Consider the following 22,326-nt stretch of genomic DNA (forward strand, 5'->3'; position numbering starts at 1 on the left):
GCTGGACATTTTAACAATAATGTACAAACCAGGGCTGCAGCTTATGATTATTTTCATTATTTCATTTATTTACTGTTAGGAAACAATTGCTTACTTACAATTGCAGCAGTTACATAGAAGCTTTTATTTTTATAATCCAATAATCACTCCCTTTTTAGTTCTGTTTTTCATCTCTACCAACTCCTGAGGGAAATATCTGGCTCTTTAGCTGCTAAACGCTCCACTACAGTACGTTCACCAGCTAGTCACGAACTCGCTGTAAAGCTCCGTAAAACCGAAGGGAGCTGCAGATTTGTGTGATAACTCTCGGTAGATTTCATCACTACCAACGACCCACATTTCACATTTGAGAGTCTGGAACCTGCAAATGTTGATCACACAGACCATCAGGCTGCAGACAGTTATCTACAGTAGTGTCAAACAGACAGGCAGCACCTCATCCAAATATTACCGGACTGAGCGTATAAGCACAGATGCTTTGTTGACCAAGGCTCAAAATACATTCATATTATGGGCTTTACTGCTCAATTTCACTTTCCTCATCAGACTTAATGGTCTCTTTTTTGTCAGTTTTACTCATTTTATAAAATTTGAACAGGCCTTTGCCTCTGCATGTAGAAAGCAGCAACACCACAATACATTTATTGTCTAAAATAAAAAGGACATGCTTTGCTGCTGCAGCCACTTTATTGGTTGTCGTCATTCACCTCCTTGAATCTGCCTCTTGAGGCTCTTGACTCGTTGTTGTCACTGCAGCCAAGTGCTGCTGTGGCCCCCACTTGGCAATTTGTCTTCCAAAGGTTTCAAACACTGGCCGATTACGATATGTCCCCTCTTGTTTTGTCTGAATGGAAACTTCTCCCTGAATACTTATTAAACCTGTGACCTTCATGTTGCTCCACTGGCTGCTCCTGGTCTTTGTGCTGTTTGCTGGTCAAATAAATACAGTTTTATGAGGATAGCGATTTCCATCGGGAGGTAAAAAACAACAAATCTGACAATTCAGACTGCCACAAACATGTGTCAACCTCTAGACCACATATGCACATGCAGTATGTGATTTGAATCACAAATGAAACACTCAAGACTGTGTTTCTTTCTGTCACAACTAAGAGGGGAGGGAGGTAAAAAAAAAAATTTGAATTGGGCCACTTTCTGCTGCCAGCTCGGTCATCCCAAATTCAACTCACCTCACCCACTTTTAACGAAGCCACAGTCACGTACACATCTGTGCACACATCCGCTTTTCTCAACATTATTGATTGTTTTAGGGTGCATGTGGCGGTCAACAACTGTCGGCTAAAGGATGGCTAACCCTTCGGATTGCCTCGCAAACCAAACGTTCTTTCAGCGTTCAGCTAGAGCGAACATAATACTAACAATATATCATGTGGCAAAGCATTTTTATAATTCAACACACCAACATGGTCAGAAAAATAATATACTTTAACAGTAAAAAAAATGTTACAATAAACTGTACAATAAAGTGCACCGGCAATAATGATTAAAGCTGACTGAAATGGTTCTTTCTACGGGACACTGAAAGTTGTGACCTGACTGACTTTGTGACCCACTCTTGGTCTTTTCCCTCAGCCAAACCCACTCACTGGCTCCCACTCAGATACAACACAACATCAAGTATGGCCTCAAGATAGTGCCAATTATTTCCTGCAAGATTATTCTACTGTAAGAAACTGCCTGCCTCCTAGACATTGGTCCCGTGCACATACAAAATGTCTCTTTTCTGTATTTTCTAGTGAATAAACTACACAAGATCATTTACTAGCAATACTAATTTTGTAAAAAAAAAAAAAAAGCCTTCATTACACAATGATTTACATTTGATGAATTATTATATTTACAGTATAATTTAGTTTATTTTATATAACCCAATTTCCAAACACTTATACTACATATTTTTACTACAAAGAAACAACATAGCCAGCTTATTCACAAGCAAAAAATACCCCTAAGACAATTCTGCTTTATTTTGAATTCATCACATAATATGTGCTCATGAAAAAAAATATTCTGAGGCATGTGTGAAAGATGGATAACAAAAGAGGATAAAGGAGGATGAGAAATCGAGAGCTGGTTAGTCACCAGCTGTGGACAACATAAATTTGCATACGAATTTCAATTCCCTTGGTCCAGATATGATGAAAGGAGAAATCTAACAAACGAAGATTAGCCAAAAATATACAAATCCATATCGGAGATGGATAAACTTGGAACACATTTAGATGAATATCAAAAATAAGTTAATAAAGGCAATGAAACTCCAGATAATGGCGTGACGGCTCCTAGGCCTCAAGACCTATTAAGTCCCTTTGATTTTGGGCTAATAAGGACTGATGATTGACACCTGGATGAACTGATTGCTCACATGTCCATAAACAGGAGAGCCTGGGCAGTCTCTCTTCCTCTCTCCCTCCTCAAGGTTGCTTGGTTTGTTTGGATTTAGTTACTTTTGCGTTCTAACATTGCTACACTACACACATTACTGATAAACTGTTAGCACGTTTAATTTTGTTTATTTAAATAAATTTGATTATTTAATTTTTTTTTTAAGATGCAAAACAATGTTGCTTAGCAACATACAGTATATGAGTATTTCTTTGCAGATGACAATCAAATTTGGCAAGCAAAAAAATGACTCCTTCCTTGTAAGGTTAATGCACAATGTTCTACTGAATGGTGTATAAAGGAGAGAAGGTATATAACGCTCAAGGCCATACTGCACCGTGAAATATTGGTGCTGCTTGGATGCGGCTGTGGGCACGAAGGCTGACACACAAGTAACGTACATCATCACAGAGCTGCCAGCGTCTCACAGTGAAGCGCCCTCCGTTTCATGTCGTTTCATTTATTTCCCCTTACCATTTTCTGGGAATTGAGGACAATCCAATCGATGTGCACACAGAGCAGATACTCACACACGGAGGAGGCTCGGTGCTCAGAGTGGTGGCACAGTGCTGGGTCTGAGGAGAGTCCTCCGGCTCCGTGCACAGCTCAGGAACAGCAGTGAGATGTGGACCGTTCCCGTTGTCCCAGATATACAAGGCTACCTGTAATCACAATCAGAGTCAGAAAAAGGTTGCAAACATAACTAAACTAACATATTAAACATTAATATGAATAACAAGTTTTCAAACTCAAGACAAGATGCCATCTTTCAGAAATAAATGCTTTATCATAAACGTAACAGAAGAGATGTGGAATGTTTTCGGTCTTCTTATGTAGTGAATACAACAATTTCACTCTCACAGCAAATTTGAAATTCAAGATGACTTACAGAAGATATAAGGGGATGACAGAGAGGGAGAAACTGAGAGCTGGTGAATGTTACTGTACCCTTTTCTGAGAGAAGAGCTAAATAAAATCTAGGATTTAGTTGAACTATTCTACAGGGGAAGATCCAGATGTTACAGTAAAAGAATTTGTAATGAGGACAGTACAATCAGTGTCTGAATATTGGCAACTGTCTCAAAGAATAAGAACCTACAGAAACTGGGAACTGACGTTTTCCCGACTTACAGCCTGGAGCTAATCTACTGACAGTGAACTGAATTGGCACTGAGGATTTATGCAATATTTGTCTGTAGTTTTGCAAGTGTTTCTCATTTGTACTTGCATGAGGTTGCATGTGCATGTTTGTGATGTGCATTATAGTGTTTGACAGCTCATTCCTCTGCAAAAACATAACTTTATAGAATTTTAAAAGAACTTAAAATTCCATAATTCCGTTTGAAAATTCAGCAGAAGAAAAAAATTCCATTGCATCCTGTTTTTCTTATATTTTATTTTTACATAAAGTTTTATAATTGAATGTGTTGGACTGCACCCATGCCATCTCTAAGTGAACCACCTTTTCCAGACTCAGCCTGATAAGTCTGATGCCGTGTTTACTCAATGAAATCCCTAGATGCCTTCCTGACTGAATTTCAGTGATAAAAATAAGAACCTCAATGCTGCACCATGACAATTCTCCAAAGTAATGAGATTTCACTTCAAGGTTAGATGGATTTCACGCCTCGCTCTTTTTGTGCAAATAAATTACAGTAGGTCGGCGTTGGCGTGAGTATGAGAAATGAGAAAATTGTTAGAAAATGGCTGAAAACCAGCAGCCTCGTCGTCACTTCCCAAACACAACAGGTCTGGATGGAAGCGTGTGCCTCGCATGTTATCTCACCTCATGTTTCAGGTCAATGGTGAAGTCAGATTTAAGTGGCTCATTTCTCACTTTGTCTGCAAGCCTAAAATGACAAATTGCAGATTTTTAATTGAAAGTACAAAATATACAGTAACCTTTCAAAATCATATCACTGCGCTGAATAACTCAACTCCACAGACACAAAGAGAGTCACTGCACATACTCACCGAACAACAAGGGGGGCGCTTACGGCCCAAGCAGCAGCGAAGTCTGGATATTTGAAGATGGAGGGATTCTCTGCAAACGCGTAATGATGGATGATGGTGGACTCCTCGTCATGGAGGGGCTTACCAAGAAACCACTCCTGATGAATAGGAAGTACGGGACAGGATGTCAGCTCAAGTGCAAGGTTACTTCTCGTCACTTTAAGATGTTACACATTGTATCATTAACACATTGAGCTTCCTAATTTAGGAGTTTCCACACCGCGCTTGCCAGAAAACCTTTGAAATTCTTTCCGGGGACTAGGTTTATCACTGGCTGTGAAGAATAATGAGATTTCTTGATAGAACAAAGTTCAAGAGATACCAGACATTAAAGCCACAAAGGCTCTTATCATAGTTCTTGAAATGTCTGGAGTAGAAAAGAATCTTATATTATTGTATATATTATACAGAAAAGTATGCAAATTTTAAAGGAATAGTTCAACATTTGGGGCAATTTGCCTTTTTGAGAGTTAGAGGAGAAGATGAATACCAGTCTCATGTCTGTACGGTAAATATATAAAGTGTGATTTATGGTTCTGCGGAGGCTCTACACAGAGCTTTCTCCGTAGCCTACGTTAGTGGCCTGAAGTTCATACTTGCGCGTTGGTGTGTGCGTCGATCTCTTTAAGAGACTAGCAGAGCCGGCGTGTGTGTGTGTGTGTGTGTGTGTGTGGTAGAGCGAGTGAGAGAGTGATGGTGATTATCTTCAGAGTGAGTAGTGACTCTAGAGTCATAGTGAGAGAAACAAAGTGTCTCCCCTGTTCTTTCTGACCACGGTGGGAAATCTGGAGCAGGAGCATGTTGTTTCTGGAGAAGGAGAACCAGGAAATGTGACGTGTTTTCGCTCCAACGTGTAGTTTGAGAGGTGCATGTCAGGCTACGGCGTAGGGTCCGGTGTACGGTCCGTGTCTCCACGTACCTACGTATGTAGCCACAGCGTAAATTTAATGCGGAAGCATAAATCACGCTTAAGGCTACAGCTAGCAGGAGGTTAGCTTAACTTGCACCTCCAAAGCTCACCATTCAACACATTGTAGCTCATTAATTTAATCAATACAAAAAGCAAAGTGTAAAAACTGTTTCACAGCAGGTTATGTGCAAGACTCTTTCTTGTCCAAGCACATTAACTTCCTGCAATCTCCGCTGGTTGCCTGGCAACTGCTCATAGCCAAAAAATAGTGCAGCACATAACCCCCCCAAATTAGTTTTTGCAATTTGTTTTTGTACAGATATAATGTTAATTAGTGAGCTTTAGAAGTGCTGGTAGGTAGATTTATCTTACCTTTAGACAGAGCCATGCTAGCTGTTGCCCCTCGTTTCCAGTCTTTGTGCTAAGCTAACCAGCTGCTGGTTCTAACTTCATATTGAATGCACAGATATGAGGGTGGTGTCAATCATCTCATCTAACTTTCCGCCAGAAAGCAAATAAGCATAGTTCCCCAAATGTTGCACTTTTTTGCTTTAAATGTACTGTAATAAGGTTATGTTAGCTCATGTAGTCATTCTGCTAACACAATATAATAATCCAACACACTGACGTGGTTGCCAAGTTTATTAGACACATCTAGCAACAACAGTCTAATACAACAACCCCACTATAAATAAAGGTTGTAACGTTCAGTTGTTAAAACTATTTTACAGACTTCACTTCATTCAACTTGATCCCTGTTCAGGCTGTAGTTTATGGCGCTGTTAAATTGTACTGCGTTATACTGAGAGGTGTTTTTGTCTTGCTTATCACGTTAATACGTAGCTGGCCACACTGTCCTGTAACAACTGAGAGAGAAGTCTTTGCTTTAGGGTGTGTTGTAAATAATCAAATCATAAGTTGTTCCCATTGTTGTATCCATTGTCTCCTCCTCCTCAGGATAAGGTCGTGGATACTCACAAAATAATGAATTCCATATCTGAGTTGAAAGTGAAATACAATACACTGTCAAAATAGTCCAAGATGACAATAAAAAAGGTTTCCATTCATTGTTGTGCAGACCAAAGCAAACCTCAGCATTTGCTGATAAAAATGAGTTATTTCTTCCTGTAGGCTTTACATCACAGTGTAATTATCATCATTTTTGGCCCGGCTCCATTTGAAAGCCAGCTCAAACTCGTAACAAATAGCAACAAAAAAACAAACAAACCCATAAACCATAACGATGGGCCAATTGTTTGGATTATTTTATAAATTCAAATTATTGAAGGAGAAAGCTATTTTGCTAAGCTTTATTACAAAAAAAATCTTTTCATTACAACCCCAATGTATGATTTTTTTGACTGCAGTGTTTATCCAACATTTATATTCAACCTACCCCACCGACCCATAACAAGAAAAATAATTTCATGAGTGGAGAGACGGAGCTTAAATTAGGTTTACAGCAGACTGGACTGACATGTCTGACAGGTGAGCTCAGTGCAGCTGCAGCAGAGCTGGAGCCAAACCGCTACTGGATCTGTTAATTGAAGCAATGATCAAGCTGCAGCTCCAAACAGGGAGCTTTGGTCTCGCTGATGAATTTGGCATAGAGAGACAGAGCAACGTAAAGGCAGACAGAGAGAGATGGAGGTTTGGAGGGAATATTGTCTACTTACTTTATTTGTGTCAAATTTTGTAAGGACCTGAACCAGCTTATTCATCTTCACATTTGTTTCCTCCTCCAGAAATACAATCCAGGATGAGTTTTTCCCAAAGGAGTGGGACAAGCTGAGGACACACAAAAAATAAAGTATCATCAAAACTACAGTTAAATAATAAAACAACAATAAATGTAACTTTGCCATGCACAGACAAACTCTACACAAAACTGTTATGTTTCTTATTTCAGTTCAGTCTGAGGAACTATCTAACTGAGGCTCCTGACCCAGTCAGATCAAGAGGCCACAGAGGGCAGAAAGACAAAAAAAACATGACAAGCACACAGATTTATTTTAGGGAGGGCGGCTCCGTAATGATTTGGGGTGCTTTTGGTGATCTGTGTCCTAAATCTTTATGATGGAGGAAGAAAACAGATTCATATGTTATTCCACATCTCCAATACAAACAATTATCAAACACATATTGGATTTTTAGCATGTAGATGACCAAAAAGCATTATCATGCTGTTTAGACCACTGGATTACTACAGCAAAAGGCTTATCGCTGCATGTAGAGACACATTAGGATGGCATTCATCATAATTTGAGGCAATCAATCACAGTTACTGTCTTGGAAATAGCTTCTCAGCAAGCTTTAGCCTTAAAACATGGCTAACAAAATGTCCCCAAAACCAAAATATAACCTCCAAAATCTCAACTGAAGGAAGACACAATGTTTCTGACATGCTGTCCATATTTTGAATCCATAAAACTTTTATGACAGGCTTATTCAATCCTGAGAGTTCAGGGATACTTACTAAGGCAGCAGAGGAAGGATACTCCAATCTCCCTCATTATCTGATAAACTGTGAAGAAGCAAAACCACCGGTGGTTTCTGAAAGAAAACAGCACACAGACCAGACATACTGTAACGTTTGTTAACTTTACAACAGCTCCACAAGGCAAAATACAGTAACAGCTACTTTTCTGCAATGAAGGACCCAAGGGTTACCTGGTGTTTAGAGAGAGACTGTCCTGTAACTGGGACATGCATTGTCCAGAACTGGCTCATCACCATTGACCTTCCACACTTACTCAAAGGACCATGCCAGTGTTTTAGCCCATTTAATACAAATCACATAATTCTACTCTGCATTAAAGCTAATCATTTTGCAATGCAGGCAGGTGTGTTTGACATTTTTTCATATATACGTTTCTACCACTCTATGCAGCCAAGCAGTTTACATGTCTGTAAGATATGAAAATCTATTAGCAGACTGCTAAAATGTGCTTAAGTTGTTTAATCCATCTCAGTGAACATCAAGGCGTTTTATTTGTTAATTTAAATTATCACTGCATGGAAATGCAATTTGAAAAGTCTGCGCTGCTTGACCTCACAGCAATATAGTGTATTGTTGACAAAAATGAACACATATTGCAAAGCTGCAAAAGTCCTGATAACACTGGTGATATTCTATATTCTTTTCAATGTCAACAAATCCCATGAAACGACTAAAACCAACAATACATTTACCCTACAAGCAGTGCCTGTGTTGCTACAGGTCTCCATTGTTGTCCAAAAGCAGATCACTGTTGCATTGACATGTTCCCTTTGTTACCATGAGTCTGTCCGCCTTGCATACCTACAGCAGATTAATGGTAAAGTGCCAGGAAACTTCATTATCCCCTCCGACAGCAACAACAATGAATGTTCCCGTAAATAGACTTTTATAAATGAAAGTGAACCTGTAATAATTCATTGTCCATGTCAGTGAAAGTGGGTCCTGTCATTTTTTTTCTATCCAGTCAGCGGGGCATACGTAGTTTGTGTGCAGAGGGTGACTGTGATGTCAAACTCAAAGGTTGATTCATTTGGTGTAACGCTGCTGACCAGAGGGTGATATATTCAAATGGTTTCATTCCCAACGTCTGTCCACTCAGGCTTTATCAGGCACATAGTGTCCGACCTTGGCTTTATTAGGTTTTGGTTTTGTTTTGATCTTTCCATGAGATTGGTTAACACGAGGAAAATGCGGAATCATTTCAATCGTTACTTTAAAGAAGGAGATAAAGCCTGCAAACACGCTGGTATTATCATCCTTTAACACCCATATTGCCTTCGGGGGTTGCGGCTCTTGCTTGCCCGAAATAAACAGTAAGCAAGACACAAATATCACTGGAAACAAGCACAGGATTTTTCAGGACATGGACAGTGCATATAATCGCGTCCAAATTTTTTATAGCGAGGAATGATAGTAGGTGTGTGAGGATTGTGTGAGAGAGCCAATGTTTCACACTGCGGGGAAAACAAGGCAGCAGAGCGTAAGAGTCTGTGGTTCATTACTGCATGGTCCACTCATCATGCAGGAAGTCAGGGGGAACAGTCTCCTCTGAGCCAGTCTGTCTAATGGCAGCCTGTTTGATTTAGGGGATGACGCTCACACGGTTTACACTTATTAAACCCTATTAGTCTGTTAGCTCTCATCTAATATGAGCTTTATCTTAAAGCAAATAGTGTAATGACACCTACCATGTTTTATTAAACTGCTCTCTCCTTGACGTTCACACCACCGCGGCAATTTAAAGAAAGACTAACTCTTAGTAACCCTAACCCTAACTCAGAAGAAAGTTAAATAAAAAAAAAAGAAACGTCGTCTTTAGCCAATAATGCAATCTCAAAACCAAAGCTTTTGCTTCAAAGAGCTATTGACATTCCTGTGATGAAGGAGGCGTTCAGTAAAGGGAGGCCGATTCTTTCATGGCGATTGTGTGCAAGCTGCAGACTCCTCAACAGATAAGAGCTGGTCCTCGTGTGGACATGCTTGCAACGAATAGGACACTGATTGCTTGGTGACTTGAGAGAAGATGGGGGTCACAGAGATCTGGTTGTAATGGAGGGACAGAGAGCAAAGCTATGCTTCTACCCATAGGAAGGGCTAGAGGGAAGACAGGAGATAGCCACTTGTCAAAACCACTTCAGTGATGAGCTGCAGTCAAAAACTGTGGATGCCAAAGAGGTGCCAAATCTCTGACTGAAGACCAGGAATCCATATTAAAATATTTGAATCCCAGTGGCTCCCTCAAATGCATAAATTGTTAAGATAATACAAGTGATGCATGAGAAAGCATTTAGAAACACGGTGCATTTCACTTCTGCTGTTTAAGGTTTCTGAGTTTAATCTCATTCTGTTGTACATGTGCGTCTCTGTGGATATGAGCATTGCCTAAACGACAAAATATACTATATAAATGTAATGTGAATTTCTCCCAGAAGGCAGAATGTCAGACTGTAGGAACATGGGCTGTGAGCCGCCACATAGAATACACAAGTTCTTGTCTATGTAAATGTGGGGATATCACAAAAGCTTCCACAGTCAGACAAGGATAAAACAGAAATATTTGCAGAGGGTGAAAAAGGCTCGGAGACAGAAATACTGATAGTACATGCGGTTCCCGTCTCGGAAGTGCAGTGATCGGGTCATCATAAATCTGCAACTTATCAGTGATGTCGGTCTAATTGCACATATTTAGCAACACTTAGTCAGCCTTAAGTCATTTCAAAACAAAATAGTGTTACAATGCTTTTTACCACAATACTCGTCATATTTTTCTTTGCTTTGTGACCTGAAGAAAAGACACAGTTTAACCAAAACCGGAACCTTGTGTCTCGAGTAGGAATAAAAATCAAAAGTTATTTCAGTTCTCTCATGTCTCCACAGTCAGATTCCAGATTTCAAGATATTTTCAACACATTAAAAAAAGGGTTTTGCGCCAGGGTTTCCATGGCAATGCACTACAAGATACTGTACATCAAACATGCTTAACAGCTACAAACTAAGCAAACCCCTTTCTCTGATCTTTCTCCTTTAGTATCCCACGAACACCCTCTAAGACTGTTAAACAGCAGAATTATGAGCGTGTGTGTGAAGTGCCTCTGAGGTAGGAGTGAAGTGGTGGATGGCTGGTTTAACTCGTGTTTGGCATAAGAAGTTGGGGGTGGTAGTAGTAGTTTAAGATGAATTAGAGAGTTTACTCTAATGTTAGTTCTAAAGTAAGATTTGTTTTCTTTCTTTCCTGCAATTTTATTTTGTGAAATCAAGGACCAACACTAAGCCACAAATCAGACAAACTTTTCACACGGGCTGGTATTCACTAGCCTGGTTTAGTTTCAAAGCTACTCTGCTGGACTTTTAACTAGATTTACAACTGCCACAGTACAACCACAGTCTGATCTGCTGGCCACTGGTTGGGGTTAAGGGCCTTGCTCACCTCAGTGGTGGTGATGAGGGAGGGAGGGACAAGTGCTGCTCTTTCACTTTCCCCACCCAGATTTTATCTGGAGATTGAACCGGCGACCTCCTGGTCCCAAGCTCACTTCTTTAACCTCTCGGCCAGTTTGGTCATTGAGCTCTTGGTGGAGATCAATGATTGTCTAAAAGTGCATGACAGGACATTCCTAACATGCTTTTCATAAACTGCTGCTCTTACTTGAATGGCAAAAAAAAATAAATAAATCAAGCAGATGATTTCTTTGATCTCTCTGTATATTCTGATAAAAATTCATTGGGGATATATGTTTACCCTAAAATTAAACTTAAAATGAAAAAAAAAACAATGAATATTGTGAAATGGGTATTTAAAAACAGAAATGGGAAATAGAAAATCTTAAATGTCAAATGCAAAAATTAAAAGCTTAAATGCAAAAGCTTAAGGGGCTGTACTCAATAATTAGAACATTAATATAGCAGAAAACAGCTATTTGCCATGTATAGATACAGTGGAGTAATGGCATCCTGAACAGAGAATAAAGTCACACTCCCTCTGGGTGTTGTATTCTAAGGTTCTCTGTTCTTTGTTTGATAGTCAATCCCATAGACTGTATAATATTAATGGACAGAGCATGTGTGACATCACCCATTGGTTTGTGGAGATCTGCTATGAGTAGTCAAGTTCCCGTTACGGGCGCAACCATCCTGGTTGTGGATGTGACGATTTTAGACGAGAGGGAGGAGTGAGGGAGGAGCCCTTACACTCTACGTTACGTTACACACTTTCACTGGCAATCACATCATAGCCACGCCCTAAAACACCCCCTGCTTTATCGCAAATTTTAAAATCAACAAGACCATAATTAAAAAAAATGATCATTCTGTGTTGCAGAAGACTTAAAACTAGCGATTGAGACCATAAACTCATTATGAAAATGTTTACTGAGGTAATAAATCAAGTGAGAAGTGGGTCACTTTCTCATAGACTTCTACAGAAACCGACCTCCTTTTGCAACCGCACGTGTCTCCCCCTGCTGGAATTCAGATAGAATGCAGCTTTAAGGCACTTCCGCTTTTGCAGCACTTCACCGAACCAGATGCTTTGTCCATTAATATTATACAGTCTATTAGTCTAGACGGATTTCAGAAAAAAGGCCTTCTATAAGAAGTGAGGAGCATTTATGGGTACAAGTCGGGAACCGGCCTACCTTACATATTTCAAGGGTGCTGAGTCCAAAAAAATGGTACCCAAGCGAAATTTTGAGTTTTTGACCTTCTAATTTGCATATCAAAATGGCCACCAAATTACCCATCTTGCACAGTCATTGGACCATTTCCCCCTAGTTTTTTTGTAAGTAGGCAATCAAGATGAGGAAATTAAGTTTCTAGATCGATAGTCAAGGGTCAGAGCAAGGATATAGTGGAGGCTCACTGCCTTTTTTATGTATATACATGCAAATGTACAACTTCTAAGGTGGAATTAAGCATTATATGTGTCATTTTTAAGGTGGACATAAATATTCAATAAATGTTACTCTGAAATTTCCCCTGTTGATATGACATATGATGTACACCATATTACATGATAACAAAGAAAAAAATCTATTGCAAGTTGTCTGAGATTTCATGTTTTTATGCAAATTAAGCATTTGTTCTCTAAATTCTAAGACGGGAAAAACCCAGGTGAATAGGGAGAAATATTCAAAAAGAGACCACCATGAAACTTCCCAAGTTGAATATTTAGATCAGGACATAGCATGGTCAGTCCCATCTCGGAGGACCCTTTGCCTGAGGTGAATGTAACAGCAAAGAGGATCGTAACACGCTTTGGTAAGTTTTCTGTTTTTTGATTTTTTTTAGATAAACAATGTCAATATTCCTTAGTTATTGATTGAACTTGTTACCCTATTTATCCAAAATGATACTTTTTCAACCATAGTGGGTCAAAATTGTGTATTTCAATGATATTGAGATGGCTAGCAACTGGGAGAAAACTAGCTAACAGATTTAGAGGGAAAAAACAGCTAGTTTTTTCCCAGTTGTGCCCTAAAGATTACCACCTTTGTTGATACAAGTTTATTTCTTATAATTCCACCCCAAACATATATACTGATTGGTATTACATGCAGTGCACTGCCAGTCAGACACAGTAGTCGTGTCATCTAGAGACACTGATGTGCTTGTGATTCTGGTTTCCCATTTCCCGCACGTAGCATGTAAAAAACTCTGGCTGTTGTCTGGTACCACAAGGAAGCCACAATATATACCCATTGGTGCCGTTTTTAACAAACTGCCAAATGATTCAGCACCAAGCCTTGTAGCATTTCATGCACTAACTGGTTGTCATACCACATCATACATTGCAAGTCACACCAAAAGTACATCGTGGAACGTCTGGAAAATGCACCATCAATTGCTCAGCAACCTCGGAATTGGTGATCTCACGGAGGAGACTCAAAGATCTTCAGAGGCTTTTGTCTGCAGAATATATGATGTGCATAAAACAGACTCTGTTGATGCAGCAAGGCATATACTTTTCTCCAGGACAGGTAAACCAGAAGCAATGCCGGCGACAAGCGATGCGCTCCACTTCCATCTGCTGAGAGTACACTACCAGGCAATGGTTTGGAGAAATGCTCACTATGCCACACCTGAGCTTCATTCACCCTTGGACATGGGATGGAAACATGGCGATTCAGGACTACAGCCCATTCTTATGTCACAGAATCCAATACCTGAAAGTTGCCTGGAAATGATCCTGTGTGCCTGTAAAAAACAATGCACAACACGCCAGTGCAAATGCCGAAAATCAGGGCTGTTATGCACTGCAATGTGTGCATGTCAGAGTGATGACCAATGTCCTTGTTTAAATGTGGAGTTATAGTTAACCAAATAAAAAAGTTATAGTTAACCAAATAACTTGGAAAAGGCCTGCAGAAAGAAAAGGCCTGCAGAAAGAAATACTAATCAAAATGAAATTTGAAAAAGACAAATGGCACACAAGCAAACTAGAAAGGTATAAAAACAATTTACAGAGGGAGTGAACTACAGAACTAAAAATCTAACAGAAAAAAGCAAAGCAATTAGCTACAAACATGAAAGAAAATATACAGAAACAAGATGTGATCTGTAGAACTAATATAACAGAAGAAAGCGAAAGCTAGACTCCAAAGGAAATATACAGAAATGCGGAGTGACCTATGGAACTTACAGAAAAAGACAGATGAAAGCAAAGCAATAAAGCTACAAACATGAAAGAAAATACACAGAAACAATATGTGATCTGTAGATCTGTTCAAGGGAAGTTTCATGGTGTTTTGAGGTTTTTCGATGTTTGAATTAAGAGCATAAATGCATTGTTTGCATAAAAAAATGAAATCTCAGACAACTTGCCATGGTGTTTTTCTTAGTTATTATGTAATATGGAATACATCACATATCATATATACACTGGGAACATTTAAGAGTGATATTGATTGAATATATATATATATATATATATATATATACATAAAAAAAAGGCACTGAGCCTCCACTATATCCTTGCTCTGACCCTAGACTATAGAATATCTAGAAACTTAATTTCCTCATCTTGATTGCCTACTTACAAAAAAACTAGGAGGAAATGGTCCAACGACTGAGCAAGATAAGCAATTTGGCGGCCATTTTGATATGCAAATTAGAAGGTCAAAAACTCACAATTTCGCTTGGGTACCAGTTTTTTTGGATTCAGCACCCTTGAAATATGTAAAGTAGGCCGGTTCCCGACTTGTACCCATAAATGCTCCTCACTTTCACTTTTTCGGTACATCCCGTCTAGACTATATGGTTGATCCGGACGCACGTGCATGTTAGTGCATGTGGCCGTGAAAAAATGTCGGTATTTCACGTATTGGGGAACGGTCTGCAAGAGCCGCGTGGAGGAAATCCCAGCCCACTGTACTTTCTCAGTATTTCGAGCACACCCCTTTTAAATTGTAATGTGTAACGGAAAAGGAATGATAAAAACGTATAGAGCTGCGGCTCAGGAGGTAGAGCGGGTTGTCCTTTAATCAGCGGTTCGATCACCGGCCCCGTCTGTCCACATGTCTAACTGTCCTTGACACTGAACCCCAATTTGCTCCTGATGGAAAAGCCAGAAGCTTGCATGGCAGCTCTGCCGCCATTGGTGAATGAATGTGTGTGAAAATGGGTGAAAGAGAGGACAAATGGCATTGCCCTTTGTCCAGTGAGGTAGCAAGTAAATGCAGTCCATTTACCATATAAGAAAATTGGAAAGGGAAAATTAAGTTAAAATGAAAGTTATTTGTTTTTCCATTTTCATCCCTCTCTTTTGTAATTTCCCTTTTCTGAAATTTTAGTATTCTTTTATTTCACTAAATTCTCTGACTCTCGGACTCTGCAGCCTTGATGGAGGTAGAACATGTGCTCTCTGAGTGCTTTTTATGTTCACCTGAGGCTGAAGGCATTTTCACTCCGATTCTGTGAATATAACTCATTTTGATCACAAGTCTTTCGGTCTTATATCTCTCTGAAAAGCTGTCACGCATTTACTGACACCTCTGAGAAGTTGCTGATTAAAATTCTCTCAGGACGTGGACTTAGCATGTGTAATTGCATGCAGATAGTAAAACCAGCCAGACATCACTGAGATCATAAATGCAAACACAACATGATGTGGTATTCATAAATTCTGTCTCCTCTTATAAAGGTTGATGTCCATTAGTGTAACTGGATCTATTCCTGACTAATCTTATCCACTGGCACAAACTGATGCCACTATTCATTACAGGAAACATGAAACAAGCATTCCAAATTGTGGAGACAATTTGACTTATCAGATTTAAACAATAATACATGTATATTGGACTTTCCCAGTTGTTGAAGATAAATAGGAGACAGAACAGACAACAGGTGTCCAATACCTTTCCAAGAGCATGGTATTTACATGCTGCGGCATACTTCGTATTTTTCAAACCACAACAACAGCAATAAACTGAAAAATAACTCACTGTGATTATTTATATATCATTTCAATAGTGTAGATAAAAAAGGTATTCTAAGTGACATCTAGCAATGGAGGAACAAAGACAACAATAACCACAGAAATATAAAGCCACATATGAGATCTAAATTGGTCTCCTGCTTCAGGAAACACAAATCATTCATCTAATTTACTGTAATATAATATAAACAAACGGAATATAACTTGTGTATTACACCATATTTCATCTGGCTCTGAAGAGACTTGGAATAGAACGAAAATTGGCATTTTGACCTGTAAATGTGCTCTGTGTCCTCCTTTTACAGAATTCTGATGTATGTACTGATATTGTACAAATTGCATTAAATAGTGAGCTGATGTCCCGGGAAAAAATATAGCTTTTTCTTTCATTGAGCCTTTTTTTGTATAGAATATCTGAATTACAATCAGGAATCACAATATTCATAAAGATGAACAAATGCATTTGGATGGTCATCACTTCTCATTAAAAATGTATCTACAAGAGCCCAGAAATGGAAGGTTGATTTGTTGAGAAAAGCATCATCTATCCAAACATCAAAGCTGCACAAATATCTGGATCTCCTAAATACATCAACTTATAATGAAGCACATGATCTGCTGACACAAGAAACTAACAATGTTGCATATTTCAAACTACACTTTCATATTTCAGACATAAGGGGTTTAATATGGAGAGTGCCATGAATAATTCTTTTTACTATCATTCAATATTCAAAACGAGTATTGTGTAATAGTGTAACACATAGCAAAGCTTTTTTTTTCTCTATGTAGTGAATTCATGTTACAGTTATGTTTACTTTCTCCCAAATGGATTTCCAATCAACAAAATGTTACAGCTTACAACAAGTCATATACAGATGTTCCTTTTACTGCTAGTGATGATCGTTACCTAGAAAGGTCTTTGGAAATATATGTGAGCTTTCATGTGCTTTTCCTATTCCAAAATAAGAGCGTGTGTGCATGAGTGAAAGGTGCCTTGAATCTTACCTCTGTGAGACTGTGTGCCTGCTTCAGTAGGTCTGCTCTCCGTCTTTCTGCCTGCCTCACATGGAAAGAGTTGCTTTGACTCTGGATGACGAAAACTATCTCCCGCAGGTCTGGAAGAACACAAAGGACAGAGATGGGAGACCGCTCACATACTGTGAAAAAAGGATCATGGCAATCGATGACCTTCTGAGAGCGGGACAAAATAAGAACCACGGTCTAAATAACTGGCACAGCCCAGACTGTGTTACTTAATAAAAGATTAGCAGTCAGAAGATTCTCCTCTGCGTAACACCCAAAAGGTTGACACAGCCCAGCTGTTCTTCTTGCTGAGCAACACAGCTGCATTGACAGTGAAACTCAGTAATAACACTGCATCTTAAGGCCACGGTTAACAGGGAGCCACTTGCTCAATAATGTAAGTTCAAAAACTGCAATACAGGCTACTACAATTTAGGGCTAAAAGATTAATTGGATTTGCAATAATATCGCCATATGTTAAAAGGAGATTTGTCAATCGCAAAGGCTGCAATTACACTACGGTCCCGTGATGCGTGAGAGTAAAGCAGTCTGCAGAGAGAGCATCAATTTAGCATGCTACGCCGTAGCTCGACCTCAACAGAACCTGACACTGTGGAAACTTTAGCGTAAAAAAGGAACAGTATGTCAGTTGAGTGGGACTATTTTGGCTTTAAAAACAGTCCTTCCAGAAAAATGCGGAGTTTTTTTGTGATTATTGCTGGCAAAAATCCTTGATTATGCGGCACGTTTTCTTAAAAAATGTGATAGAATATGCGGGATATTTATGCGATGAAATTGCGGGAACTTGCAAAAACTGCGGTTTCATCATGGCTTCATCGCGGGGTTTGCAGCTTTTCGATGATGTTCACGTCGCCTAATTACGTCACTTCATAACGTTCCCATGGCAGCAGGGGAAAATGGCTGCTCTTGTGTGAAGTAAACGCAACATTTTTCAACTTTCTGCTAAGATATATGTGACTTTTTTGCAACGAAAATGCGGGGATTATGAAATCATGCAAGCCCCGCATAAATCGGCAATTTATGCGGCGGAAGTGCGGCGTATTTGAAAAAATGCAGTCCCCCGCATAAATATGCGGACTTTGGCTGATTATGCATTGAATTATGCGATCGCATAATCGCGTTTTTCTGGAGGGACTGAAAAAAGGGAGATGCTGTGCAGCGTCAGGCAGAGGTGTGGACTCGAGTCATGTGACTTGGACTCGAGTCAGACTCAAGTCATGAATTTGATGACTTCAGACTCGACTCGACAAAATGTACAAAGACTTGCAACTCGACTTGGACTTTAACATCAATGACTCGTGACTTCACTTGGACTTGCACCTTTTGACTCGAGAAAACTTGCTACTTCCCATGAAAACTGGGGAAGAAAATGTTCACATGGCCGCGCCGCTCTCAGTTTATCTGCATCTGTGAAAAAAACGTGCACCACCTGTATGCATGCAGAGAGCACGCGCGCTGCCTGCACGACATCCAATCACTGTAGTCCCACGTTGTTTTGATTCGACAGCATCTAAGCAGGCACATTGCAAGACAACCAATGAAGCACAAGCAACAACGCGGCAGTTGGCAAAATGATACCGAAGATAGTTTCGTTTGGCTATAAAAATTACGAGGTAGTCGACAAAAAAAGAGTTGCAATTTGCAAAACATGCGGGTTACAAGATTACAGACGGAGCTGCCACAACGTCCAACTTTGTTCGACACCTGAAGTTGCACAAAGAAAGGTAAGTTTTGAGCGAATGCTAAGCACCTTATCGGATGTATGTACCGTAACATACTAGCTGCTGCATATTTACTGTCTCAACGACACAGTAAACGCACGTCTCCCTTGCTGGTTCATGCTTACAAAAATAGGGATTTTTGAACCCTGATTATATGAGGTACATGAGTGTAGCACACTCAGATGGAAAACCTCGCCAACATCATGTCAACGTCCGTTTTAAAGTAACGTTACCATAACACAGTCACAGTAGATCCACCTTCCCTTTTCATATCAGGGGTTGTATTCGCTATAACTACCGCCTCGCTATACATTATCCCGCTTATTACATGGCTACCTACCAAATAAATACTTTGACACAAAATATTGATTTAAAAAGGAGTTTATTGATTTAAAAGCGATTGTGTTGCTTCCACTAAACCGAACTGCGTCCATAGCAACGCTCTGTTTTTCATGGCAACGGTCTGTTATCAAGAAATAACAGACCGCATTCTACATTGGAATTCAACCAAGCCATGTAATAAAATAAAATAATAACGATTATAGTAGTAATGTTCAGAGATGCAATAGATTATTATAGTGCAGTTCTTAACTAATGGGAATATTGTTTAGCTTATTTTTGGTTTAATTTGGTTTACTTTAGTTATTTAATTTATTCAATTATTTTGTTTTGCTATACTTTTCATGCCAACTTGCCATGGCCCCCCTAGCACACCCTCGCGGCACCCAGGGGTCCCCGTCCCCACTTTGAAAACCACTGCTATAAAGCATATGACTTCAGTTTTTTGAGCGAAAGGGCTTTCTTATGACTTTTGAAGCAGTGAAAATATTCTTAATATTGCATACACTGAAACTGAAATGACTTGAAATGACTCGAAACTAAAATGGTAGGACTTTGGACTCGACTTGAGACTTGTTGGCTTTGACTTGTGACTCAACTCGGGACTTGCCTCATCTTTGACTCGGGACTCGAGGGCAAAGACTTGAGACTTACTTGTGACTTGCATAACAATGACTTTGTCCCACCTCTGGTCAGGTATTGTGCAACAACTGCCTTGCTAACGTTGCTACCTCAACGTAGCAACACTACTCAGCACTGACACGTACAAAATAACTGCATATTAAATCGCAATAATGGTAAAAAAAAATTTGTTTCCAAAATCATTCAGCTATACTTCAATGCCGACAACATGTTTAGATACAATCTTTGTCAGTGACCCAGCTTGCTGAAATCCATTTACTGTACAGGGCAGTAATAGTGACACAGCTCAGTGAAGAATGACATTGATGCACATAAAACTTGTGGCTCTCACGGCCAGTACAATCAAAACTAGACCAAAGGACTAGAGGGGGAGGGAATAAAAAAGAAATCTATCATTTTGTCTTTGGCTCTGTACAATTACATTTGACAACTCCTAAATCCTGTAAGCTGTCCCTCACATCGACCTGAAGTCTGCAGCAGCTGGCTGAAATGACTGTGTCAACAAAAGGGCTTTTCAAGGATTTAGAGCGGAGAGGTGGGAGCCAATATCCAGGTGTGAAGTAAGAAGAGCAGCAGAGGAGATGTGAGAGTGACAGGCAGCTCAGAAACTTCCCAGTAATTAGATGTGCTGGGGGGTTTTGTGTATGCTTCCCTCTGAATTTGAGCTTAAACAAACTTTACAGGCTTTGTGCCAAATAATTCTCACTTGCTTTAGACATTTTAATTAGCTACTTAAGTATCTGTACGGAATAGAGTCATAACGAGTATACCATGTCATAAATTAGGATTTCCAGAAGGAGTTTTTCACATGAGGTTTTGCTAAATATGCTGACTAAGTGTATTTTAGTGTTTCAAAACACCAGTAAGTAGCAGCCACTGCTGACAGGTCTATAATCATCCCAATGGAACAGTGTAAAAGCAATACAATGAAAAAGGGGAAGGGCGAGTGCTGACAATGGCAGGATTAGATGGATCGCCTCCTCCTCAATTACACTACTTGAACTTACTCCCACCCTGGGCTCAGAAATATTAGCAGGGGGGTCAGGGGTAGACACTATGTTAGAGTGCAGTATCTGTGTCAGATCTTCTTAATTAAGTGTCGTGGGTGTGTCGCTCCTATTTCTCAGCTCATAACAAAGATCCCATTGATCCTGGAGCCCTGGTAAGGGGGGGATTTACTTGCTAAATCTCAGCATGTCCATCTCCCAACAGATCTAACCTCCGCCGAGAGCGAATAGCACTACACCACCTCTAAATGTCCTTCTGCTGAGTTTGCTAAATGAAGGACTGTGTGTGAACGTGTGTGTGCATCTGGTTTCACATAAAGCAGTGCATTTCAAAGCCCCAGGTGAGGGAGCAGCCTCCTGATACTGCACAGCACAGCAATAACACCAGCTGCATGACACTAACAGCAAAATCAGATAAGAAGGTGGCCAATCCCTCATTGTGCAGATAATGCATACCCCCAATGCCAAAGCAAAGGAGAATGAGGGGTAAAAAAAGAAACTAATTAAGACTGAATTCACTGGCCTCGTCTCCACACTAATGGCTTTCGATTAATCATCAAATAACAGGGAGAAAAGGAAAAATCCTTCTTCCTTCACCTCCATAATTCCTGTGTCCTTCTCCTATCTGGTAAAAAAATCACCTTTGTGCACTCCCTTGACACTCATGGCAGCCCATGCAAGATTACAATTGTGCAATCAATACATCCACCTGTTTATAATTATAGGGCAAAGATTTTAAATGGCGCTTTTGGTGAGATAGGTATCACATGGCGTAGGATTGTGTGAGTTAAAGGCGAGACGGAGGGGATTGTTGTTTCTTCAGTTTTTTTGGAGCCGGTACAGAGCTGTGAAAACGTCAATCTACTGTCAGCTGTTATCAGAGGACGCAGGTGAGGGAACAAGAAATAAAAACAGAAACTCTCAAAATGAAACTGCCAAAATCCGCTCACTAAGTCATCATTAAGACATTTCCTGTATATCTGTAGTTTAATAGTTAGTCAGTCAGTCAATCTCTACTTTTATCCTACGAAACAAAAAAAATCACGCTGTTCACAATAAAAAGAAATAGAAATAGAATAGAAAACAAAATGGAACTCATTTTCTATATCATTCAAACAACACATGGGACAGATCTGTTTTTCCTCTTCTACGTTAACATATCGTCCTGTTTCAACAGTCAAAGGCAAAACACCATAAAAATTAGGTTTGCTTGCCTTTTTGCCTTTTACTTGGCAGTTGCTAGTGTATTTGGGTAGGATGATGCCTAGATGTTTGCTCAGGAGTTTGCGGTCATTGCAATGGTTGTTAGG

General features: G+C 39.7%; 1 protein-coding gene across 1 annotated transcript in view; it reads right to left on the reverse strand.

The window, feature by feature from the left end:
* Positions 1-22,326, reverse strand: part of b3glcta (beta 3-glucosyltransferase a) — an 87,571-nt gene that overhangs the window by 20,620 nt on the left and 44,625 nt on the right. The window contains exons 4-9 of the mRNA XM_031297385.2: positions 17,269-17,378; positions 7,806-7,882; positions 7,006-7,117; positions 4,381-4,517; positions 4,193-4,256; positions 2,937-3,068 (exon numbers count right to left, since the gene is read on the reverse strand). Coding sequence (XP_031153245.1) covers positions 2,937-3,068; positions 4,193-4,256; positions 4,381-4,517; positions 7,006-7,117; positions 7,806-7,882; positions 17,269-17,378 — 632 coding nt within the window. The remainder of the gene's footprint in view (positions 1-2,936; positions 3,069-4,192; positions 4,257-4,380; positions 4,518-7,005; positions 7,118-7,805; positions 7,883-17,268; positions 17,379-22,326) is intronic.

The sequence above is a fragment of the Sander lucioperca genome, chromosome 5, assembly GCF_008315115.2.
Source record: "Sander lucioperca isolate FBNREF2018 chromosome 5, SLUC_FBN_1.2, whole genome shotgun sequence".
Taxonomy (NCBI): Eukaryota; Metazoa; Chordata; class Actinopteri; order Perciformes; family Percidae; genus Sander; species Sander lucioperca.